The sequence below is a fragment of the Gallus gallus genome, chromosome 2, assembly GCF_016699485.2.
Source record: "Gallus gallus isolate bGalGal1 chromosome 2, bGalGal1.mat.broiler.GRCg7b, whole genome shotgun sequence".
Classification (NCBI taxonomy): domain Eukaryota; kingdom Metazoa; phylum Chordata; class Aves; order Galliformes; family Phasianidae; genus Gallus; species Gallus gallus.
The window spans coordinates 96,593,593-96,620,074 of NC_052533.1; the positions used below are offsets into that span (position 1 = coordinate 96,593,593).

General features: G+C 40.4%; 1 protein-coding gene and 1 long non-coding RNA gene across 6 annotated transcripts in view; one reads left to right on the forward strand and one right to left on the reverse strand.

Moving 5' to 3' along the window:
* Positions 1-24,392, forward strand: part of PTPN2 (protein tyrosine phosphatase non-receptor type 2) — a 33,886-nt gene extending 9,494 nt beyond the window's left edge. For 2 of the 5 annotated variants that reach the window (XM_040677055.2, NM_001199387.2), the window contains exons 3-10: positions 239-339; positions 1,071-1,169; positions 2,355-2,492; positions 9,146-9,355; positions 10,487-10,645; positions 17,803-17,993; positions 18,992-19,093; positions 23,591-24,392. In XM_040677055.2, coding sequence (XP_040532989.1) covers positions 239-339; positions 1,071-1,169; positions 2,355-2,492; positions 9,146-9,355; positions 10,487-10,645; positions 17,803-17,993; positions 18,992-19,093; positions 23,591-23,612 — 1,022 coding nt within the window. In that variant the 3' untranslated portion in view covers positions 23,613-24,392. Of the gene's footprint in view, positions 1-238; positions 340-1,070; positions 1,170-2,354; positions 2,493-9,145; positions 9,356-10,486; positions 10,646-17,802; positions 17,994-18,991; positions 20,079-23,590 lie in introns of those variants that run through there. The other 3 variants (XM_040677035.2, XM_015282452.3, XM_015282453.4) reach the window with 2 other exon arrangements.
* LOC107052688 lies at positions 14,522-19,074 on the reverse strand. Its single transcript, XR_001465329.3, has 2 exons — positions 18,961-19,074; positions 14,522-15,287 (listed from the first exon to the last, which is right to left on the reverse strand). It is a non-coding gene; the product is annotated as an uncharacterized LOC107052688 (long non-coding RNA).
* Positions 24,393-26,482: the final 2,090 nt, after the last annotated feature.

Below are 26,482 nucleotides of genomic sequence, written 5' to 3' on the forward strand. Positions count from 1 at the left end.
GGGGAATGCGTTGGTTGTTTTTTAGAGGAAAAGTGGTATTCCAGTTACTAACCTGTGATAAAATGCTGAGGGCAGAATGAGACAGCCATGGTTATCAATGTTACGTGAGAAACTGCTTTCGTGTAGTTTGCCATTTGCTTAGAAAATAAATGATGGCTTCTTAGGCCTAAACTTTCCTGCTGCAGAGTATTCAGGAAAGTGAAGGCATTGCTCATTCTTAAGTTTCTTTTAATTTTAGATGATCACAGTCGAGTAAAACTGCAGAACACAGAGAATGACTATATCAATGCCAGCCTAGTGGTCATAGAAGAAGCCCAGAGATACTATATCTTAACACAGGTAAGTCATATCAATTAACAGGTATTACAGGGACTGAGAATATGGGGAGGTGGATTTGTACAATGGTAATTTATGTTCAGGTGATTCCTCATCGCTGTGGATTATGTATGTCATGCAAACGGCCTGTTTGATCTACTTGTGAACACATATTTTAATAAAAAGATGAAGGGGAATGTTTAAGTGTATGTAACTGACTGTGTTTAAAGCTTTGTAGATATTTCCTGCTCTTCAGGTAATAATGGTTTCATACTATTAAATATAAATTTATACAAGTGAACCCTTTATACTTCTGTAGCTTTGATGTTATCTCCTGTTCTGTATGCCTATATGTATATAAATAAGCATAGTGTGCAAGTGTAAAACAGAATATGAAGTTAAATAAAATTAGGAGTGTAAGTAATTTCTATACTTCTTATAAGCGTAGAGGTATAAAACAATACCACTTAATTCATCTTGTTTCTTTTCACTATGCCTGCAGTAGCCTTCCTTCTAACTGCACAGCAGTGCTGATGCTCAAACGAAAGCATCCATTCCCTGAGTTTTTATTGCTTTAAGTACTTGAGTGATTTGTGCAATGTGGTTGCTTTCTTTCCTGTCTTCTCTATCATTTTGTTAATAGCTTGGTTAAGCTTTTCAGACAAAGACTTTCTTCTGTTTCACACCATGAAGCATTAGCCACGTTCAAACCTTGCTTATGCGTTCTCCCACTCATTTTTCTTTTTGCCACACAGGGTCCACTACCTAATACGTGTTGTCATTTTTGGCTAATGGTATGGCAACAACAAACCAAAGCAGTTGTCATGCTGAACAGAATTGTTGAAAAAGACTCGGTGAGTAACGTCAGACATTTTGCTTAAGTTATAAAGTGAGCCGTGTAGTTTTAATATTGCTTAACATCCAGATTGAGTGTTATGTTTAAAGAATCAACGCTTTTTCATTGGTGTACAGCATGATGTGTGTTTACTATACCATTAAACAAAGTGATGGAGCTAAGGCAAAATTAATTTCACTAAACCCAGCATCTAGCATACATCCAGAAAGGTGAGAGTAACGTGATGAAAAAGGAGTGCATAGAGACAGAACTAAGAAGGAGTAGAAGCAATGTAGGTAAAAAACAAAAACCAAAACCTGCTCCAGAAATAAAAAGAAAAAAAGAAGTGGGAAGATGCATTTGAATTAAATCTGTAGATTATTTCTTTTGAACCAAATAGAGCAGTGTATTTTTGCGTAGTGTTATGAACTGCTCGTAACAATGAAGCCAGGCTGCCTCCACCAACTGTCAAAGTGGTCTAATTATTTTTGATTACTTACAACTGATGGTACACATGCAAAGTATATCAATCTTCTCTTATTGTGTAGGGTTTTTTTTCTACTAATGTGCCTAAAATCACCGTGGATTTGAATGATAAATGCATGTCATTTTGTGGTGGAATTTTTTCTGTCCCTAGGGTGCATTTGTTAGTGAAATTTTTTTTGCCTAGTCCATGAAAGAAGTCACTTATTTACCTACAGTAAGCTCGAGTGCAAAGCAAGAGGAGGAAAGGATGAGGAAGTTCTGTACTGTTAATTCATTCTTGTGTTTCACTAAATCTTCCAATTTTCAGCGAGGCTTAGGAAAATAGGCATGATGTGTTGCATCACTTCTGTAAATGTGCAGATGTCCTTGTCAGAAATGCAGGGAAGAAGTGTTGAAATAGATGAGTAAAGATCTCTGTAGAGAACTTGGTGGAAAGCTGGGGAAAGGGTGAAGGGTTAAGGTATGTCTCAAGACACACTGGAACTGACATGAAGGAGAGAGTGAACAGATAGAGCTGGAATGCCTAACACCAATTGAAACTGTTGCAATCACTTGACTGTAAACTTTACAGGATTTGAGAATTCTTCAAACTAGGAGCAGGTAATGTGTACTTTAATCTACTATGCTGTATTAAAAGGCCTCAGAATTTGGTAGCACAAAGCCCAGGATACTAGGGTATTTAACTAGATTTTTTTTTTCCTCTTTTTTTTCCACATAGGTGAAATGTGCACAGTACTGGCCAACGAGAGGAGAAGAAGTTATGGTATTTAGTGAGACAGGTTTCCGTGTGAGGCTAGTATCAGAAGACATCAAATCCTATTACACTGTTCACCTACTGCAATTAGAAAATATCAACGTAAGCTTTTGGCAGTCTGTATATCTCATATTCCTGACCTTAAGTATATAATGCAAACCACTTAACACACTGTCACTGCAGGCTTAATGGAGCTTTTACACTGAAAATTATAATGTGCTTTGCTTTTAATAATGTTGAAGATGAAGTGTGGCATTTAGCAAGTGAGCAAATCTCAATCTAAATGTTAAGAGGGAAGTCTTTCAGCACTTCTTTTTTTAATATTTTTGTTTTCCATTTGGCAGTACCTTAGCGTGCTGAATTCTTATTGGTGGTAGAGGTGATCCTAAGAGGAGCTGTAAGAAGTACCCTAAAAGGAAGAACCTAGGATGTGAAGTTTCTGATTTCTTTTGAATATCAGAAATAATACTCAGTTTTTACTGGTTTTTTTTTTCTTTTTAACTGTAGTTTTCCACATATTTCAGTGCAGCTAAGTAAGTTTGGGGTGGGGGGGGAGGGATAATTGCCACCTGTGGATAGGTAACATTATCTCCTCTTGCTTACCTCCCCTTTTGCTCCACAGGACCAACCATCTTTTTCTCTTAAAAATTAAGCACTTTGACAATTTAATCAAGTTAAGCTCAAAAATATTGTTCCTGGCCTGAGCTTGGGTTGGAATTTGCTGCTTCTGTTTCAGAACTGAAGACAGGATTGAAGAGCTTGTCTGTTTGTTCCAGCTATGTCTTGTAAGATATTCTCTCTCCCTATAAACCTTGCCTTATATTAATTGAAAGTGATCGTATGGCAAGTTTTATTCAAAGTTGTCTTGTCAGTGGATTTGGGAAAGGAAAGCTTGAAGAGGATTTTTCTTATGCATGTTGTTGTATGCAACTAAGTCTTGATACGTTTGATCAAAATTATTTGAATTTATAGTAACTCTTAATGATACTTTGAAACAAGTACCATTTGCTTGTTAACTTGAAACCTCCCTCACCAGATCAACACCATAAAACTTGGCATGTTGTTCCTTGATTTATTCAGCCTGACCTACTGACTTGGCGAATTTCTGTTAGTCTTTGGTTTGTTAACAGCAAAGGCTAAGAAAAAGAGCAGTAGTACTTAGAAGACAGTATCTGAGGAAGAACCACTCTCCTTTGTGGGAAGCTGAGGCAAGTTTTCCTAACTATCAGAAAGGCCTTTTCTTCTAATAATTATTTGACTGCCATTGGCCTGTAATCTTGGATTTCCTGTTTTTTGAAGAACACAATTTTCATGATATATCTGTATTTGGACATAACAATAGCTGGAAAATGCGGAGGTCATATGAGGAACAGCACAGACTTTGTGACTTAAAGCTACTGAGAACTGAAACGTATGGGTTTACTGGACTGTTAATGTAGGCCCCATCAGTGTTGTATAGGCATTCTTGTAAGTAATTTTACTCACACAAATACTTAGCAAGCTTACTGTACTGAATTTTTATTTTATGCCCTAGTCCTTCTATAAGGCTTGAAGAATGCTAACTCCAAATAATATTTTGCTTGTAAAACAGCTAGAAGAAATAGAACATACTTAGTTACTCAAAGAGGGGGGGGGGGAATACATAGTTCCTGGGATAATAACTCTGTGAATTGCAAGTGCAGCCTTCTGTGAAGATTTTGTAAGTATGCCATTAAGATTAGTGGGAATTGAGTATTCACAGTAAATTGAAATGTAAGTTTAACTAGGCTCATGCAACTTAACTCTGGAGGGGGCTTTTGTGGAGACAGAGTAGAAAACCATTTAGCCACTTGATGCCTGGAACATAGGATGAGTCACAAATACAATTTTATTCTGAGTTCCAAGAATACTTGAGAAATTTTAGCATTTCCATGAAAACACAGAGAACTTAATTTGGCTTTACAGTGCAGCTACTTGTGTTGTTTTAACAAATCTCACTGATACACAAGCAAAATAAATATGTATTAAAAGTAGCATTTAATGTTCTTACCAAAGAACAAAACCTGAGTATTTGTTTCTAGTCTATTTATCATTCAAGAGCAGTTAGAAATACAGGTGATGTGGATTTGGGGGGTAGCGTGTGTTTTTAGGATTAGATGGTGATATTTGACAGTTTGATTGGTTTAGATCTGTTTCGGGCAAGTGTTTGTTTTTGCTGTTGTGGTTGGAGTTGCCCAAAAACTTTGTAGAGGAGATGATGTTTATTGGTGTCTTTTTTTCCACCCCCCTTAAGGAAAGACTGAATGTGAAGGCTTCTACAAACCCTTGCCTATGATGGAAAATAAGAATAGAGGAAACTACTGTGCTTATGTTATAAATTTGTAATCATTTACTTGAAAAGCTATTGCATGTCTGCGACTCGAAGTAACATCTCCAAATGCAATGGAGAAGTTGACAGGAGTTTTAGAGCCTTTTGTTAAATCCATGCTTCATTGGATGGAGTGACTAAGTTTGGTGGCTATCATATTCTGGGTGACTTGTTAGGTATTCACAGGTAATTTCTGTAAGGTTCCACCTTGTACAGAATGTGTGATTTATTAATCCTGTTGGCTTTCCTTGTGATGAGTACTTAAAGAAAGGAAAACTGGTATTTCCAGTAACTTCTGGTGTGGTGGTCACCCACAGAGTATAGTGCACTGAGTGCTGATGAACCTAAAGGGAATATATCAGTACTGGGGAATTCAGGGAAGCTTCAGGGAACAAAGGAATATCAGTATTTGAGGGAAACCAGAGCTCAGTGCTGAAATGGAGCAATGGAAAGGAATTGAAATCTCTGGAGGAACTTAGATGAAGGTGTCTTAGGCTGGGTTCCTAGAAATAAGAGTAAAGCAGCTCGAGGGGAGATAGTCATCTAGATTTGTTGCAACATCAGTGGTAGGAGACTTTTGAGTAAGGTCTCTTAATACGTTTCAGGTGGAATCACAAGGATCAGTGTAGTAAATGAAGATAAGATTAGATTTGCTCTTGGTTTCCAACATTTTACATGTTTAACATTTTAAATGTCTGAAGAAGGTATCTTGCTTATGAATGCAGCAATCTAATGGCAGGCTATGTTCTGTTATCATACATAATGTGACTTTTGTTGTGACTGTGTGTATATATTTAATTACTGCTTCAGTGCTTGGAAGGAATTTCTGAAACATGGCATACACTTGTTTTAAACTCTATTACGTTCTCAGCACTTTGAAAAGTTTAAGTAGATATTATAGTTCTCATGGCATAAGAAATAAGTCTGAGATGTTAGGAAAAATATCATTGCCTTACAGGAGTCCGGGTTCTCCTCACCTGTATGTGCTTCAGAGATTTAGTGGACAGAACTCCTCGTATATTAACTGAGAGGATTTGTACTAGTTTTGGAAAGCAGAACGTTTGTGAGGATTATTTTACAGCATTACCTTCATTGCCATTTTTTATATAATTTGAAAGCCATTCCGCAAGGCATTACAATGAAAAAGTAGAGCAGGTTGCGGTAAAAGTCAATATTTTGAATGTCAATATTTCAGTTATTACTCCAGAGCACACCTTCTCATTTCTATACAGATGAACTGTTAATGCATTTGAGGCCTGATTGTTAAATACAAGACCACCACTGGGACTTGTGTGTATTTTTACTCCTTGATACATTTAAGTTGCCTATCAGCTATCACAGCTTTTTTTAAGGTGTGTTCATGTGAAATTTAGCAGGTGAGCATTTCCTGTCTTAACTTGGTTTGCTTGGCACTGAAAGCATCAGCTTCTTTGAGCAATTTGATAGTATTTTATTCCTGTTCAGGCTCTCAGGTGACTGAATCTCAGGTGGCAAGAGCTGTTCGGAGATTTTTGTACCCTTATTTGGATTATTGGATATTCACTGTAAAATGATTGTGGTAAGGTTTATTTTGTTGAAAAGTTGCCTTGTTGCCTTATATTATTCTTCTGCTCTGATCCTTGCTTGCTTGTAACTTGGAGCATGGCTTGTGATAGCTGGCAACACCTGTGGCACCATCAGTGCAGTGCTGTGCAGCGTGGTCTTAACTTCCAAGCTTATCAGTTATAGCCACGTTAGTTATTTGCTGTAAGCCATCTCAGTATTTCATGAAACATTCACTAGAATGGTTTGACACCATTTTTCAAAAAGTTTTAAAATATTATATGGTGACTTCTGTAGGATATTCCAGGTAGCTAGGCTTAAGGAATAAGACTTAGAAGAATACGTCATAGTTACTGTAGAATAAACTGATTCTCAGTTGTCAAGCAGAAAAGCATTACCTGCTTAAACCATTTACCTACGTAAACCTACTTATACCATTTATATATCTAGAAAATGTGTAGTACCTGTCTGAATCCTGAGGCTCAGCTTTTTTGTTCAAAAGAAGATTTAACTTCTTGATAGTGCTTTAAATAATCAGTTGTCCCTTAATTGAATTTCTGTCACTCAGCAGTTGTGAACCCTTACCAAGCCAAACCTTTTCTCTCTAGAGTCTTGCATGAGTTCATATAGGAGGTACCTGTGGTGCATGGCTCGCCACATGCCCCCAGAACAAAGAAGTTCTTCAAGGAAGAATGGTACAGTTACTCACATAAAGACAGTATTTCAGCTGTCCAGCTTGACTGCCAAGCACCACTTGAAAGAGTCTTTCTGTGTGAGAGAGAAAATGTGGGAGGTTTCAAAGAGTCAAATGGGACTTGGCTGTATGTTTAAAAACTGCAAGTTCAAAGAAGACCAGCCAGTTGCGGTGCTTTGAAATGGGACTCATAAAGAGAGATGAAGAGACCAGATATTTTTAAATGAGCTTAAGTGATGGAAAATTCTGGAATGGATAAAGCCTTCATACAGTATGGGGAGGAAGAAAAAGTAATTCAGTGGACTAGAGATGGATGAGATGTACAACAGCATTGATCTATTTTTTTCCATTAGATCTAGCTCTTTTCAGATTAGTGTATGCACAGGGGGACACTTGGCCATGTGCCGGAAGCACTGCTGTTCGTTCTTCTCTGTTTAAAGATGAGGATGCTGGTGCTTGTTACAGTAAGGGATTAAAAAAAAATAATGAAAACCTGACTCCATCCCACAGGTCAGCTTTGTTTTCCACAGATAAGTTCTGCTTTTTATTGTCTTGAGGTATAAGGGAGGCTTTCATCTGGAATACTGTTAAGAATCTTGAGGAGGAGGTGAGAGTACAGATTACCACTTCAAAAGATTACCTACATTCAGAAGAAACACCTTTAAGCTTCTCTTTACCTATTATGTTCTTCTACCTCCCCTCTCCAGTTTTCCTCTTTATTTTGTCAATTGATGAAGTACTTTTCTTGAGATTTTTTGAGGAAATTGCTTAGTATGTAACGTTCCTTAAATTTTTTATAACTACCGAACTTCTTTTAAAGAACATCTCCTTCATGATGTTTACAAAAGTTGGCTTGTTAAGTTAACTCGGTATCATTAAAAACTACGGTCTCAGCTGAGAACACGATCTTTCTTTAATGCTTTCCTTCAGACAAATAAGGAAGGAAAATCCCACTGTATTTATGTAACTAAGGAGGGTTTGGTAGATATTTCCTTTTTGAGATCTTACTGTATACTCATGTACCAGGTGTGATGGGTCAGCCCATTTTCCATGTTACATCCAGAAGATGTAATATCTCTGCAAAATGTTGTGTATTTGAGATTGAATTGAGTCACAGTGATAGACCCTGTTGTCTGTGGAACTGTGCAGTCTTGCAGCATCAGGGTAAAAGACAATGTGAGAATATTGTTGTTATTGGGATAACTGTGAACTGGGCAATCATAGTTTCACAAGGGAGCTTCATTCGTTATCCCTCATCAGATGTTGAAACAAACTGAGCAGGAGATGAACAGCAGAACTTTGTTGAATTTCATAGGTATAGCTTGTTCTTACTGAAAAAGAAAAATGGATTTTCTGTAATGCACGGATATACTAGAAACAACAGGAGATTTAAGATATGTGAGTTTATGTAGATTTTAATATTCGTGGAAAAGTAGGTGAAATGGAGGGAGGTTAAAAATTCCTGAACTAAATTGGTGACCAAATTCTCAGAATCTGTGTGTAATGAGGAGAGGTAAGGAGTAGCATTTAACAGCAAATCTGAAGGGAGTTCTGTAGAGACACGACTCAAATTCATGACCGAAGCTTTTCACTATACATGCAGATTTGCTTACTGTCATTTTATTATTTGCTGAGGAAAAACTTGTGTGGTGTTCAAATCCTTATTTACTTACAATGAATGAATACTTCAAGCTGAGTCTTGTTGCACATTCAGCAGTGTGGGTTACGTGTGCCTTTTCCGCAAAGCTTCTTGCTACTCTCAGTGGTGCAGTTAGTAGAAAGGAGATGCTGATACCTGTTGGTATTGTACCCTGCTCTGAACAGAAGGGAGTGCTTGCAATGCTGATGGGTATTTTTTCAGTCCTGACCATGATAACGTGATTGCTGTCAGCCATTGAGCTGTGTTAATGGTGAAGAAGGAATATTTGAGGGCAAGTAGTAAAGCAAAAAATAAAACAATACTTGGTAATAATTACAAAGGGGAAAAACTACTAATGCACGTGAAGAAATGCTTCAGATTGCATCGTTGGTAGTCATCCAACTTGCAGAAAGAGATTGTTTATCTGAATGGGAGGTTTAAAATAGAGTTGTATTGATTTGAATTGGGGAAATGTGTGCTAAATAAACACAAATTGAGTACTTTCTAGCTGCATTGTTTGTTTTTACTTCTAGAGTGGAGAATCCAGGATGATATCTCACTTTCATTATACTACGTGGCCAGATTTTGGAGTTCCCGAGTCCCCAGCTTCATTCCTGAACTTCCTTTTTAAAGTCAGAGAATCTGGTTGCCTAAGTCCTGAGCATGGACCTGCAGTGGTTCACTGTAGTGCAGGCATAGGACGATCCGGCACGTTTTCATTAGTAGACTCTTGTCTTGTTCTGGTAAGTACTTGGTTGTTTTCTGTCACCGCTTTCCTTCCCCACTCTGCCTTTGTTCCCAATGTGGGTGTTTTGGTCAGAAGGCTTTAAAACCATTTGAGGTAATGACGTATCAGTGAAAGTTTTAGTTAAGGTATCAGGCTTTTTTCCTTCACGTTTTAATGGTTATAAACACAGGTCTTAAAATACACTGATAAGTCTATCCGGAGGTATTTCACCCATTTCACAGCATTCTGGAAAGTACATAGGAAGCACTCTTTGCCTTTTATATGAGATACACATAGAGTAGATTGAGATTAGCCTAGGCTTAGGCTCATGGACTGTATGATCTGATTATTCCTAATTTGAGTGCACTTTAAATGAAAAATAATATTTAAAATATCTTTAAGTTTTTGGTGGTTTTCAAATTTCAGAGTCCACTTTTGGCTGTATTTGTTAATAGTGAGAAATACAGCATAGAGTTAAGGGAAAGGGTTTCATTGTCAGTCTAAACTAGTCATCTTTTGTTTGCCCTCTCAATTTATTCTTCAGTTTTTTTGTGTATTTTAAAAAAACAAACAACAAAAAGTAAAAACAAAACCCAAGGTGTGTATTTTGGTGCAAGCATACCTTAAGATTAAAAGAATTAAAGCAAACATTGCAAGGAGTACAAATATGTGGCTTAAACAGCTCCCGTGAGTGTAGTACAGAGCTCAAAATGTGTGTGTTGCGTCAATTGGAGGATCTGCTTTAAATAAGGAAATGTCTGCTCCACTCCAAGCTGCTGTTCTGTTTAGGAGTTGTAGGAAATACTACTTTATGATTCTGATCGTGACACACCTGTTTTGAAGTACATCTTGGAATAAAATCGGGTGTATCTGAATTTCTGGAAATTAAGACTTGATAATAGAGTGCTGATTTATTTGGTGAATACATCCTGAGCAAATCTGCAAGCATAAGCCTTCATTAATGATTTACTTTTTCCCTGTGAGAACCAGCTTAGAATTTTGGAGGTGTTACTTTCTTATGTAACTAATGGGAACATCATGTGAAGAAATTAATTTTTAGTTTCTGTTCTGTGACTCACGTTTTTTGAATTCATAATTATATTTTGTTTTATCCACACCTATGACACTTTCAATATAACCTTTACAGATGGAAAAAAAGGATCCATTTTCTGTAGATATTAAGAAGGTATTACTGGATATGAGAAAATATCGAATGGGACTTATTCAGACACCTGATCAACTAAGATTTTCATATATGGCTGTAATAGAAGGAGCAAAATTTATAATGGGAGATTCAACTATACAGGTAATTATTTTAGCTCTGTGTGTTTAAGCATAAACAATAGACGGCTAGCAGTAATTAAAAATGAGCTCTGAGCTACTTTTAAAATCATCAGTTTTATGGGTTTAAAATAAACTACCTTTTTCAGTAGATGTCTTGAGGGTATTAAAGGTACAGCCCTTTCCAGCTGCTAAACTCGTAATCCTATGTAATTGTCTTCTCTGAGACGCACAGACAAGTTATTTTTGCATTTCTAATTTTAAAAAGATTAGGTCAGTATTTTCAGTACTGAAAAGCAGAAGTAACACTCGGTGTCACTTTGAAAAGATAACAAGAATCTCTGCTGGATTTCTTAATTTCTTGCCCTACATTTTCCTAGCAGTAATAATTGCCTGATGCAAAAACTGAGCTTTTACTAATAAAGCTTCATTTTTTTTTTCATATCCTTTAAATTTTACATTACAGTTAATAGAATCTAGCTAAATACAGTGAATTTCAGAGATTGTCAGATAACACTGACAGAGCAGTGAGGTTTGCAAGAATTATGGTAGCTACGGCTATTTTAAATGTCTGGGTGGGCAAGGGAGGGCCAGGAGGAGAGGTTGTGTAACAGACTTAACTCTGCTTTCATATGCTAGGGCTGCTTTATTTTGTTGATTCATTAAAATTAATGAAGCAGATCAGCTTAAGCATGCATCTCTTCTTCTGCGGTTCTGGTAGTTGTCAGCTTCTTCTTCGAGAATTTTTTCTTGACTTGGTATGTATATAAATAAATCACTTTATGCAGTTACTTACCAACACAGAGAGAGTTTGCTGCTCATCTGAACAGCTGCACTGAGAGCCTAGAATACTGCATGATTCATCTAAACACGTACAGCCTCCTACCTTTCTGGAGCTTTCTTTCTGGGAATGTGAGGGAGTTCTCTCTTCATAATTTTCTGCTTTATTAAAAAGCTGTGCTTCAAGTTGTGCAGCTCTGATTCCCACATACTTGCAGAAACAAGAAATCTTGCAATATAGACAGAAGGAAGTATTGTCAACTCGGAATACTGCTCATCAAGTTTGTTATTTTTGCATGCTGAAAGCATATCTAAGGCACATTTATCCCAGTTGCTTGGGTTTTGTTTTCTGTGGTGATTGTTCAGATGACCTTTCCGAAGTCTCACTGTTTTCTGCAATGTACGTAGTTGTCCGGATGCTCTTCTCTTTCTGTATCATGGTCATGTGCAGAAAATCAATACCTGTTTGACCCAAGCCTGCAGTACATACAGGAGCATTTCCCCTTTCAAGGTCAGCTAGATCTTTTTTTTTTTTTTTTCACCCATAAAGAGTTGTACTGTCCAGAGTGTGAGAGGTGTTGGAGTGAGCATGTGGTCATGGCAGGTTTCTCTAAAGAAAAGCTAACCAAATGTTGGTCTCTGACTTCTCCATGGATTTCAGTAAACTGTGCAAGCAAGCAGTTTACTGCCCTCTATGATGGAGTGATGGCATTGGTAGACAGGGGAAGGGTGATGGATGTTAGGTACCTGGACTTCTGCGAAGCCTTTGACATGGTCCCTTGCCACATCCTTCTCTCTAAATTGGAGAGGTGTGGATTTGAAGGATGAACTGTTTGATGGATTAGGAATTGGTTGGCTGCCCAGAGGCCAGTCACAAGCGGTGTCCCTCAGAGGTTGGTCTTGGGACTGGTGCTCTTCAACATCTTCATCAATGACATAGATGATGGCATCGAGTGCACCCTCAACAGGTTTGCAGATGACACCAAGCTGAGCAGTGTGGTCAATACACTGGAGGGAAGGGAAGCCATCCAGAAGAACCTGGACAGGCTGGAGAAGTGGGCTCGTGTGAACATAATGAGGTTCAACAAGGCCAAGTGCGGGGTGTTGCACTTGGGTCGGGGCAATCCCAGGTATTTATACAGGCTGGGAGAAGATCTCCTTGAGAGCAGCCCTGTGGAGAAGGACTTGGGGGTCCTGGTGGACGAGAAGCTGGACATGAGCCAGCAGTGTGAGCTTGCAGCCTGGAAGGCCAACTATACCTTGGGCTATATTAAAAAAGAGGCAGTCAGCAGAGAGAGGGAGGTGATCCTCCCTCTCTACTCAGCACTTGTGAGGCCCCATCTGGAGTACTGCAACTAGGCCTGGGGCACTCAGTACAAGAAAGACACAGAACTCTTGAAATGGATTCAGAGAAGGGTCACAGAGATGATCAGTAGGCTGGAGCACCTCTCCTATGAAGAAAGGTTGAGGGAACTGGGCTTGTTTAGTTTGGAGAAGAGAAGGTTCCAGGGAGACCTTATTGTAGCCTTCCAATACTTGAAGGGAGCATATAAACAGGAGGGGAAAGGGCTGCTTACACGGGTGGATAATGATATGACAAGGGGGAATGGTCTTAAACTGAGACAAGGAAGGTTTAGGTTAGATATTAGGAGGAAGTTTTTCATTCAGAGGGTGGTGACACACTGGAACAGGTTGCCCAGAGAGGTTGTGGATGCCCCATCCCTGGAGGCATTCAAGGCCAGGCTGGATGTGGCTCTGGGCAGCCTCGTCTAGTGGTTGGCAACCCTGCCTGTGGCAGGGGGGTTGAAACTCAATGATCGCTGTGGTCCTTTTCAACCCAGGCCATTCTGTGGTTCTATGAAACAGAGCCCACACCTGGCTGCAGCTGCGTTATTTATATCAGGCTAGGAGAATAGTCTTTCTCTTGCTTAGCACATGTGGGGCTTCCACCCAAGACTCAGGAGGGGATCAGTGCTCACCTCACTTGCCCTGGAGCCCCACAGAGTTGTATGGTCAGTGTGTTGATAGCATGGTTTTGTAACTAAAGTACTAATGTGCATCTTGATAGTACTGCAGCACTATGTGCTATTAATGAGATGGAACAAGACTCAAGTTTTTGTTTCTGTGAAATTTGTTCTTAATGAAGTTAAATTGTTTCAACAACGCAGCAGAGTAACTTGTGACTGTTCAGAAAACAACTGTTGAAATGAGCAGTCTTAGGTAAATGAATTTGTGGCTTTGAAAGGACAAGGAAGGTTGAACTGCTTAGATCCATAGAGGTGTTTTGCTGATATGGGACATCACAGCTTTGTACTGATGTTTGTGAATCCCCAAAACTGGAGCTGTTGTTCAGCTGACAGGATCAGGTGAACATCTTAACATATTTCCATTGCCCATATACCTTATTTATTGTCTCCATTTGTTCCAAGAGGCAATACAGGCCCTAAAGCTTAGCTACCTTACGTAAACGTTTTGGTTGTTATTTTGAGGATGATTGTATGATAGTGATGGAAACTTCTTCACTTGTTTGTTCCAGACATCATTTCACAACCTCAGTTCCAGAGATGCATTGTTATTTGTTTTGTTTTTTTTTAAAAAAAATTGCAGATGCTGTCATCCAATTGGAAACTTTAACACCACAATCCTTGCTGCTTGTTTGCCTAAAGGTGTATTTTTATTTATTTATTTATTTATTTATTGCAGTCTTGACACTCAAACAGTCTTGTCGTGGAGATTTAAACTTAACATTTCATTTTGAACTAGCCATTTGAGCCAACATATTGCATTTGCAGTAGAACGAGTGGTGGGAAATTCCTTTTGTGTGATTAAAATTAGTAAGCTTGTCTCTGATTTCAGTTCTTCCTGTGTGCTCGTTACCCCCAGATTTAGTATTTGTCTTAGCCAGCAAATATCTTATTGACACAACTATGTCTTGTGAAAAGACTCTTTCTCTGGAAGTAAGGTGAATCTACACTGTGGATTTACTTAAATCGTTAGTGGCTGTTTCTTCATAAAATGAAACAGAACTTCTGCAGTGGAGGAGTTAGTTTATTGCTAAAGCTGATTCAATGGTTGGAAAATCAACATAGTGGGGTAGTCTTAGTAGCTTCGTTTATGAATAGCTATGGTTTTGACATCTGTTTCTGAGGAGTATTTTTTTTTTTAGGTTAGTCTCGAATTTGTTCCACAGATGACAATCTGGCACTCGTTTTGCAAAGAGTCAATTTACAGTTCATTTTTCTAATTGCAGACATTTAAAGTGACTGCTTTTTTTTTTTCCCCCAAGGTATTCGGTGTCCTTATTTTTGGCAACAATTCTTTTCCTTCCTTTTACCTTCTGTTACTTGCAGGTTTTCTTATGCATAAACTTTTTTCATGCAAGAAAGACTTCAAAGAAGTCATCATTAGGACAAATACCTAGCATACCAATTTTATTTTTATTTTCATTTATTTTTTTTCCTTCCATCTTGTTTCAGAGTACTGCTCCAAGCAAAGTGAATTTCTGCTTTATGAAGAACTGCCTTATCTACAGTAGATCTGTAGGCTAATGGGACTTAGATGAATTAACAGATATCAATGGCATCAATAACCCTGGTTGTTTTTAGGCAGTTCTTGCACATAATAATCTATGTTTTGGAGCCAAGAAAGGTAACAGCACAGTGTAGACACATGGAGAAAGAGAGTGAGATGACAAGAAACTGCTGAACATTGTAGGACTGTACAAGACAAGCTTACTTCCTCATTTTGGTGCTATTATGAATAGTATAAACCAGCATCTTCACAGTATCATCATCCAGGAGAAATGTGAAAAGGGATCATTGAAGGATGATATGGAGGAGGTAGTTACCCAGAGGTCCAGCGTATGCAACAGAGGCCTTGGAAGAAGGCTGAAGAAATGGTGAATGGTAGAGTTAGAATATATCAAACGCAGTATAGAGGCCTTGCTTTAGATTTCCTGCCTACCTCCTTAGCCACAGCTCTCTGGACAGGCTGGGCAGATGCCCTAATTACTCTTACAACAATAGCCTTCAGGTAAAGAGTGTTCAATTCTAGAGCAGGAAGGCATGTGACACAATGAGTACCTCAGTTATAGCGAGGGCTGTGGTGTGGAGCTGCCCATGAGCATTGTGTCAGGAAGTGGACTTCTGGTTACTGTAGACAGAGTTTCTCAGATTCATGTCTCTGGTTTGAGTGAGCCTAGCAAGATGTTTTTGAGATGAGTAAAACTTGAGTATCTTTATTGATGACCTGGATTGAGGGCATTGAGTGCACCCTCAGTAAGTTTGCAGATGACACCAAGCTGGCTGGAAGCGTGTATCTGCCTGGGGGTAGCAAGGACCTGCAGAGGGATCTGGACAGGCTGGATAGCTGGGCTGAAGCCAATGGGATGAGGTTCAATAAGAACAAGTGCCAGGTCTTGCACTTTGGCCACAACAACCCCAGGCAACTCTACAGGCTTGGGGCAGAGTGGCTGGAAGACTACGTAGAGAAAATGGACCTCAGGGTGTTCGTTAATGCTTGGCTGAACATGAGCCAGCAGTGTGCCCAGGTGGCCAAGAGGACCAGTGGCATTCTGGCTTGTATCAGCAATAGTGCAGGCAGTAGGAGCAGGGAAGTAATTGTCCCTCTGTACTCAGAACTGGTGATGCTGCATCTCGAGTACTGTGTTCAGTTTGGGGCCCTGCACTGCAAGACATCGAGGCCCTGGAGTATGCCCAGAGAAGGGCAACAAAGCTGGTGAGGGGTCTGGAGCTCAGGTCTTACGGGGAGCAGCTAGGGGAGCTGGGATTGTTCAGTCTGGAAAGGGGAGGCTCAGGGGAGACCTTATTGCTCTCTATAACTACCTGAAGGGAGCTTGTAGTGAGCTGGGGGTTGGCCTCTTCTCTCATGTAACCAGTGATAGGACTAGAGGGAATGGCTTCAAGCTGTGCCAGGGGAGATTTGGTATGGACGTTAAGAAATACGACTTCTCTGAAGGAGTGGTCAGGCACTGGAATGGGCTGCCCAGAGAGGTGGTAGAGTCACCAACCCTGGAGATGTTCGAAGAACATTTAGGCATTGTGTTGAGGGACGTGGTTTAGTGAGAACCATGATGGGTGATGGGTGGACGACTGGGCTGGATGATCTTGAAGGCCTTTTCCAGCCTTGGTGATTCTGTGACTGTATGGATGCTGGCAGAAGGGAAATGATGTAATTAGAAAGTGGTTATGTATTTGTGCCTTTTTGCTATTGATATCAGTTGCAAAATACGTATTAAAAAAAAAAAATTACAACTCTTCAAAGCTGTTACACTAAAATACAAACAATGTAGAAGGAAGGTATTTCAGCACCTCCTAGGATTTTGATGTTTTCTCATGCTAGCATTACATCCAAGAAGGGCAGTCTTGTATATCTAGATTTTGGCAAGTCTTAGTAAACTTCAAAATCTCTTCCTTGTCTTCTTCATAGGAGTCTCTGATGGGTTCTGCTCATTGTATTTTTTCCTGTCAGTAGTATAAGGACACGTCAGTACTGTCCTCATTTTCAATGCAGTTTTACTATGTTAATCCTGCCCTTCCAGTTCCCTTCCTTAGCTTCCCCATCTCATTCCAAAAAACAAGTTTCCTTAAGCCTTTTGAAGGCTGCAGGAATTAATTTATCTAATGAGAACTGTCTCATCTCTGAGATGTGGTGTGAACTTCCCTAAAAACAAAGGACAGTATACATCAGCAATCCCTACAAAATACTGCTGAAGTAAAGACAGCTTGTGCTGTTTGTGCAGCAAAACCTGATCTTCTCATCTTTAATATGAGCATTCCTAAGAGTTTTGTGCTTATCTGTCGTGTAAAAGTAAGAAAATATAATCACTAGAGTCTTTGATAGAATCTGTGTAACTGGTTACAGCCATCATACTGGTCTGTGTTGGTAGGAATGGCTGTAGTATTTGATCTGTCTGGGAATTGTTCATGCTGGCTCATTAGATTTTCCTGTTCAGAACGCACACCTTCACTACAGTGTTCTCATGTTTGGTTTTTGCTCTGTTGCTGAAGTATAGTCTAATTAGCAAAGTTAGTACTTGGATAGTGCAGTAGTGCAACCATGACCTTACAGTAAATCTAGGGAGAATGCGTACTTGGTGGTAGAGGTTGATTTGTGAACTGCAGTAACTGAGGAAAAACATGTTAGCAAGATCCTAGTATTTCAGCAGCATTAAGTATTCCTACTGATGTAACCCAGCTTGTCAGTTGGCCTGCTGTTGGAGAACATCTTTATCTGACCTTCTTTATTTGTCTAGCAATCTTTATTTTTGATCTCGTAGATCCTTTAATCCACATCTGCAGCTATTCTGTGGGAAGACATCTTAGACAAAGGGTACCTTCAGTGCTAAGAGAATGTTTGAAACATAATTCGTCTTGTTTGCAGAAACGGTGGAAGGAGCTCTCTAAGGAGGACCAGGCACCAAGCAGTGAGCAGTCTCCTCCACACCCAGCCAAAATAACCACCGAGAAGTACAATGGGAACAGCGTAGGCCTGGAGAGTAAAGATCAGGTGGAGAAAATAAATACTAGCCTGTCCACTAAAGTTCAAGATGGCACAGATGGAAGCGTTGAAAGGTAGGTAAAGGAAGAAACTGTTTAGAAGACGGAGGTGCTTTTTGAGGGGTTGAGTTACTGTGTGCTTTTGTGATCATAAACCTTGAAGATCTTTCTTTAGCAGAGGGAAAGGACAGGTGGCATTTGAGTCTTATTTCTTTATCTTCAGATATTTTGATAGGTCTTCATTGTGAAAAGGTCAAGAGGAAAAAAAACCAGACACTTCTACTTTAGCTTTAGATGTCTCTAAACCTCAATCTTGAAATCATTTTCCTGTTGTCTGTCTGTGAATTCCTTTGTACAATGTGAATTAGGTCCTAAAAATGCCCAATGTAATTCAATACACATTTTAAATATGATAACAACTCTGGTAAAATACACAGTACTTCAGAAGCGCAAAGGTTTTGATCACCTACCGTTTCCAATTAGGTGGCTGAAGTTGCATGGTGGAAGCCACGCGTTACCTTCCATTCGTGTTATACGTTCACAGATATCTTTGGTTTAGCTGTGGTATATGAATTTGTCTTTCTGTATCAAGTTAACATGTGTTGTGAGTACAAATGCCTGAGCTCCTGGATTTACTTGAGTTGAGATTGCTGTGTGCTGCTGTATTGGGAATTGAGCTGCTTTGAGCACCATGGCCCTGGGGTCTGCCCACGTTGCTATGGGGTCAGAGACCAAGGCTGGATTGTGCAGAGCTGCGTGAGTGTGAGCTCTGTAGCAGGGGCAGACATCAGATATTGCAGGTGCTCTCATCTCATACCTTATGCTGCACATACACCTGCAGCCTCCATGCAAAACGTCTCAGCCAGCAAGCGGGGCACTCATGAGAGGAAGAGGCAAATAATGCAGCTAATTCCATTCCCTGTTTGAATGCTTACGCTATTTACATCTTTGCATACGTCATTTGCTAACTTTATGGGGCTTCGCTTACCTGAAAGTATCCACGTGAAGATTGTTAGAACAGAATGTACAATTGAAGAGTTACCTTTTTCTTATTTTTCCTTTTTTTCTTTAAGTGCTGTCCGAAAACGACTGCGAGAGGATAGGAAAGCTAACACAGCACAGAAGCTCCAGCAGATGAAGCAGAAGCTAAATGAGACTGAAAGAAAAAGAAAAAGGTGGTTATATTGGAAACCTATTCTTGCTAAGATTGGGTTTGGTACACTGATTTTAGTTGGCGCTTATTATTGCTGGAAAATGTATTTTCAAGAACATTCCTTGTAAGTAACAGTAAGCCTGTCTGCTCCAGCAGCTGATTTTGCTGCAAGTTAATGACCAGGGGTGTGACTCTAAGCAGTAAACTCCTTACACCCGGAATGGGTGCAGACCATTACATATGATAGAGGAGTGATGTAAACTTGATAATCTGTCAACATCTCAGGACTTTCCACTGCAGGTACTTTGAACTGCTTCCCCCCAACAGAGTTGTTATTTTTTGTTCGTATAAGGAGGTGCAAATGTGCTGCAACTTCCAAAAATGGTCTACTGGATCTAGAGCAAACCCTGAACCACAGAGTTGTAGCTACTGAAGGCTGTTTGGATTTAAATTTACATGCCTGACATAAGCAATAAACAGTGTTGTACCATTACGTTATTAATACCAAGAAGTTATCCTTAAATGTGTGTAATGTGTAATGTACCGGTGACATGAGCATAAACATTTTATATTCTTATGACCTAGGATAAATATATTTTATAATTGCATATTTAATCTTTTTGTAGTTCACTGTACTTTTAAAAGCTCAGTTTGTACAAATTTCTGACCAAAAAAGAATTTGATTTAGAAACTACATGTAATTTGTGCATGAAAATGATAGTGCAACCATACCCCGTATTTTGACTCTCAGATTTATGATGTGAGCAGCTAGGGGTCTGATGAAGCACTTAGCAGTTTCTACTCTGTTACTTTGCATTCCTTATTTATTTTTTTGTAGTTTTTGTTATTTAAGTAAGGCTTGGGAATTTGAACTTTTTAAGGCTTTGGAGAACTTAGCCCCCACTGAAAAGCATACTGTTCAACTGATCAATGTATCCAGACTTCAGCTACTGTTTGAAGGCCAACTTTTGTTAAAGTTCTGACATTCCATTAAATGTGAAACAATGTTCTGTGTGTCTATAGATTAATTGCTACAAAGAATAAAATCCATTTATCAGTAATATACCTAGAAAGCACCTCAAAGGAAACTAGTTTGTCTTCCAAGTGTGGTTTTGATAGAAGACAAATGCTGGTAGTATTCCCTGTAGCCAGTGTTTTCAGTTGTTAGCCACTTCCAGAATTTCACAAAGTGTAGAATTACTCTTCAGGCTGCCTGTTGCTGTATTTGAGAGGTGTGACAGTAAAACACTCGGTGATGGGACATTTTAGGAATCCCTATCCTATAGGCACTTTAATACTGAGTAGTCCCTTTCCATTACTTGGTCGATAACAACATTTGCTAAACAGTAACCGAACATGGATCATTTGCTGTCCTTTCAGTTCTCTTGAAATACAGAGCTTATATGTGGTGTATTAAGTTGGAACTTATTATTTTGTAGTATTGGACTGCACTTTGAAACCTGGATTTATTTATTCAAGTATTGACTTGTTGGATGACTTCAGAGAAGTTGTGTTGACTTTCTCCGCTGTCCTAGCTTGATTGTTTTCTGCTTGGGTGCGTCCTCTTGGGAGTCCTTATTGAGGCTTTTTTTATTGTTTGCTCGTAAAGCACTTTTTGGATTGATTGCTGAAAACGAGTGAGCGAGCTAGATGTTTCGCTCTCCTTCCAGAGGAGCTGACAGGTTTCCAGCACGTTAGAGCTCAGCAGTGACGTGCCAGGCGTGGGGCCCAAACAGGCTGACGTAAATACGCAAGGCTGAGTTGTGCGTACTCTTTGAAACTCTCATTTCACAATAGTTAATATTATTATTTTGAACTGCACTGTTTATATAGTGAACAAATGCTAAAGTGTCCAGATAAGGAAGAGAAAACAAGTGTAGTTCATTGGAACATGCAGTTTTGTATTTGGGAAATGGTGTGTCAGGAGAACAAAGATAATTTGTCCTGTGGCACTGCTGACCCGCTGTACAGCTGTAATAGCAGAGCAGCATGCCAGTGGCTGTGGCACAGTACGGGCAGGCAGCCTATGTATTTATTATAAGGCACTCATAATTCTGACAACTGCAGTAACTTAGCCAACAAGTTGGATAAAAGATTCTTTTCTTTTTCCTTTAATTGGGAAGATTGAGGATTTTTGACGTATCAGCTGTAACTGATACACCGTGTAAATTTATGTGCCTTATAAAAATGTATCTTGGCTTTAGAAAACCACGTCGAATGTAATTAAATGCTTTTGTAACAAATAAATATCCCAGACTTAATAGAAAATACCTAAAAGCAGCTAAGGAAAAAGTGCAGGCAAAAACTTCGGTGAAAACATTCTCATTTACCGCCTTTGTTTGCTTTAGATGAGTTTTTCTGGTCTGCCAGCATCCTTCAGATGCTGAACTCTGCCTGGGTCTTGGCACGTTCTCACTAAAAATTTTCCCTGATTCCAGCTTCTACGTTTTGGCTTTTTGTTGTGTAGCTGCTGAGGAGGCCCTCTTTGCTGGGAGGGGGCCGTGGGGCAGGGCAGCAGGGAGCCGCCTTCTGTCATCTCACATTACCTTCTCGTGCAGTGAGTAAAAGGAGCATCTTCAAGTGGTGATAGGTAGAAATCTGTTTGCTTACATCCTTGTAAGTATCTTCAAGATCTGAGCTTCCTCAAATTAAGAGTTATGAACCAGTACAAATCTTAGACAAAACAATTTGAACAGTGAGTTTTCTGTGAGAGTGGGGGAGTGGGAGGGAAGTGAGTATTAGATCTCTTAGAACATCCCAGGTGTTGGTTTGGATAAAACTCTTCTTTCTGGCCCCTCAGCATCACATCTGGGCTTGAGACAGAACCCTTCAACAGAGCTTGTGGAAGGCTTGCAACGTTTGATTGCAAACTGAGCCCGTGTGCTGTTTAGTTCTTCTGTAGGATTAGAATTTAGAGCAGTTGCGTACAAGTTGGATGTTAAATAAGAATGAATGTGGGTCTGAATGAAGGCTTGTCAATCCCAGGGACCTTTGTTTTAGGAAACGCTTAGAGAAAGAGTGAAAATGAAGGAAATGCCTTCTCCCACCCTACTCCTCTGATTCCTGGCAAGCTATTGGCTGTACCTATGGCACTTCCAAAGTGCTTTTGCACTGTGAGGTGTTACTGCATTGGGCTTCTCCCTGGCTTGGAAATATGTTGGCCAAAATGCTTGAGGTGTACTGGACGTTAGAATTTGATAAAGCAGTGTTTGACTCTCACGTGAAAGCTTTACACAAATCATGCGTGTTTTTATGAACGCACCACTAACAAATGTTTGTACCTCAGTTGCAAGTGGTTTGGAATTAGTCATTAAGTCTTCTGTTTAATTATATCCTTCGTGCAGGGGCAGTCCACTTAGCGTCATGGTAGAGCTGTATTTCTCTTGAAATGTGTTAAGAGAACTGAATTCATTGCGAAACAGAATTCTGGAAAAAGCAGATTGATTTCATGTAAATAAGATATTGCAAGTGAAACCCAGATAATTCGGTTAGGTCTTGACTGAAGTGGTTTACTTGCATCAATTGCTATTCCACTGAGTAGGGAAGAAGTATAAATGCGTACACACGTGTATGTGTGTGTTGGATTGTGCTGGCCGTCAGCAGCCTGGTGAGCTTTAAGTTCAGTGAATGTTAACTCAGTGATTTAGCTTGCTGGTGGCATTACGCTTTAACCTGACACACTTGACTGCACGAGAGACTTAAATTAGTGACAAAAGAGGAAGCCTTCTGCATGGCCAAGTGGCTTAAGTCACAGGATGGAGTTTGCAAAGTTGCCATAACACACGATAGTCTTCCCGGGTTCTTAACCCTGACACCCCAAAGGGTTAGGTCAGTCTTTCATTTTTATGTATGAAAAAATAAAAAGTGTTCAAAATTGTACTTCTGTCTGAGTCGTTATTTAAGTTGGATAAGTACTCGGGGTAACTTCTTGTATTTTAATGGAACAGAAGAAAGCTGCTGTGTGCATCAGCATGGTGCTCGCAGAACGTAGAAGCATTTTGCTTGTAGCACGCTGGCTGTTTAGTACCGCAGGCTCTGTGCGTTCCTTGGGGCGTAGCCTTTGTTCCTAAGAGCAACGCACCTCATGTACTGAGGAAGATGTTCCAGCAAGCAGACTTTGCCTAAAGAAGTAAGTTTTCTTACTTCTGTGCCGGGATTGGCCACAGAGGTGGCGAGTCTGCTGAGCTGCAGCCTTCTGTAGTCCCACTCGCTCAGGTCGAAGAAGACTTCTGCAGCACTCGTGGCTAAGTGCATGTGTAAGTGGCTCGCTGGGCTGACCCGTACTCGGAGCTCTCCAGCGAGTACGTGCCGTACGGGTGATGTGGGAATAGCTTCCAGGAGTGCAACGGCTTCCCGAGAGCACTTGCCGCAGACAAGCAGTGATCAGTAGTCACTTCAGTGCATGCGTGAGCAGCCGTTTGTGTTGTGTAGCGAGTTGCCAACCCGTTGTCTGTTCTGATTTCTCTGTCCTTGCACTGTGTACTGAATCGGTGACTTTCTTTTGCGTTGTATGTCGTAGGCCGAGACTGACTGACACCTAAGCCTCCAAGACTTGTGAATATTCTGCAGCTATAAACTGCAAATTATTGACATGCAAAGCGAGACATGAACCCCTCTTCGGGAACAAAAGTGAGGTCTGTTAAGTACCGGGAGGACCTCAGTTATCTGTTTACAGCGTAAACCGCATCCAGGGGACGAAGAACACCACCAGCATGCTACTTTGCAAACCAAAACGACTCGCTGTCTTGTGTTTTTATAATGCCTGTATTCATGTAGAAAGATGTAAAAGAAATAAATTAGGAAATATTTTGTTTTGTACTGCCGCTCTTATTGTATTTTTATACGATTTTGGCAGCATTAAATATTTTTTTAAATTGACAACGTGCTGTTGTGTGCGAATTGTGTTAGGAAGCAACTGTTAAAAGCTTATTTGGAGCTCAGAGAAATGTTTCACCTCACGGTGTTTCCCGATACCCTGTCTTAACTGGAACGTTGCAACATATTCTTGCTAGAATGGGCTTTATGCAAATACTTTAATGAATGCTAAGTATTGTAGTCTCAGCTGGGAGGAACTCTTGCACATTTCTTTTGTAATACACCACTAAGAACGTTATTTCATTAACCTGCCCGGTTGATTTGGTAATCCTTATGTTTGCTACCAAATATACGCAGAATGTTCGGAGTAACGTTGGGAATGTGTTCTGTTGTTCTGCCTTCAGGGAAGGGGGAGCCTCACCGCCCACCCCTCCCTGCAATGAATGGGCTGAAGGCCGGGTGCCCAGGTGGAGCCTTTCATTAAAGGGTTTTGTATTGTGACATCAGTTTGTGTTACGTGTAATGTTTTGCTTCACATCTCCAATTTATCTTATCAGTTCTATGAGCGGCTGGAGCGGGAAGGGCTGAACTGCAACAGCCTGAAGTTGGTTTAATGGACTCAGCAGTGTTTCCAGCCCTGTGCCTTCTGTTATGGGAGCTAACCTCAATTCCGTGCTCGTGGGAGCTCTGGTAGTTTCAGATAAACCTTCATTCACTGAAAAGCTGTATTTTATAAATGTCTAAACTACTGTGTGGTGGGGGGGGGGGGGGGATTATATGTAATTTGTACTTCACATATTTCTGCAACAGGATTTTTGTGTAAACCCTTAAGTCCCTGAAAGCAGGGAGAAGAAAACTACTTGGAAGGCATGGGAATATGGGACAGTTTTCTGCTAGAATACACAACCCGAAATCCTAACTTGGGTTTGAGGCTGACTGATGAAAGAGTTGTGTTTAATTTCAATATGTAGCTGAACAGGGGAGTACTTCAAGCAGTTACTTAAGCTAAGTAAGCGCTCAGCACCATCTTGAAGTAATCACGACACGAGCACTGGGTTTGTCACAGTTACATTCAGCTTCATTTTGACGCTGGTGTGGCTGTGCCTACTTCTAGTGAAGGACAGAGGTCTGGCCTATGCTGCAGCAAACCTCGTGGCCGCAGAATGTAGGAGTGGAGCCTCCTTGTAGCACTGTCTGCACTTCTGGATACAGCTCTCAGCAGTTCATGCCTTTTAACCTGAGGTTCACGTTTTCATTATTTTTGCCCTCTGAACTGTGAGTTGGCATAATACACACAGTGATGGGCAGCACGTGTGCACGCTGCTTTATTTCACCTGCCGCTATCTCTGATAGCCATCCGATATGCAATAAGCTGTACTTTGCGGTGTGCCCTGAGCGTACTTTGGCCCTTGTCCCACAGTGACTCAATTCTCAAACTGCTCTTCAGGGCTTTAAAAGCCACTCTCTCAGCTGAGCGGGTCATGGGGCTGCCTCACTGAGCAGGGGAAACTGAGAGCAGTTCCCAAACAGATGGGCTGCACTGTGACAGCAGCGGTGTGAAGAGGCAGGCTCAGGAAGTCCCAGCACGTGCCTCACTTCTCTGCGCAGTGCTTTCAGGTTCTGCTGTGAAACATGAAGGCGAGAAGAGGATGGGCTGCTTCTTGAGACAAAGGTGAAATGGGTTTCCAGTTGGAGGCTTAAATCAGCTGCTGGAGCCATGCTCAGCAGGCACACTGAGGTTTTTTATTGCTGTTTCTCCTTGCTTCAAAGCAAAGCAAGTAAGGCTTGGAATGTGAGCTATCACAGCTGTTAATCGATGGAGACAGCTCTGCAGCTCACCACCTGCTGAAATGCTGCATCCCAGATACCACTCAGCATAAATCACACCGCATCCTGATTACTGCAACTATTTGATACCACCATTCCCTGTTTGCTGAGCTTTCTGTAGATACCCAAGCACCACTTGCTTGTCACCCTAATTAGGTTTATCCTTCAGATTATTTCTGTGTCTTCTCAAAAACACAGAAGCTGACCTGAGTATTTCAAGGGTTGTTTTTAGTACTTTGTATGCTTTCTATCTGGACCTCAAACAAAGCTGATGCCTGCCTCCAGCAGCTGCAGGGAGCCTCACGAGGGGCTGCTATCTGCACAGAGCAAGTTCCTCAAACGCCAAAGCTTTCCCCAGATGAACTCCCAGTGTGCAACACTTGGACTCCCCCCTGGCTGAAGTGCTAAGCATCAGACAGAAGCCCAGGCTGCAGGGAGCAGAGATGTTTCCAAAGTTTGCTGCAGCATGGCTGAAGCTCACAGGTGCTGGAATTGCGGCACTGCAGAATTGGGCCAAAATGATGTCATTAATTTGATCCTACAGGAAAGAAGCGGTTAATCAAATCCAACTACATAGAGCTTATGCAGTCCTCTTATTTAAAAAATAACAACTGAGGAAAGCAGAAAACTGGAAAAGCTTCTGCTTCTTGTTCTTTGCCTGTACCAGCATTTAATGATGGTTGGAAAAGTCTCATTAAGCATGTCCGGTGCTTCTATACTCATGTCCCAGGAGCTGTACTCATTGCATGAGCAGAATGTGAGCAGTAGG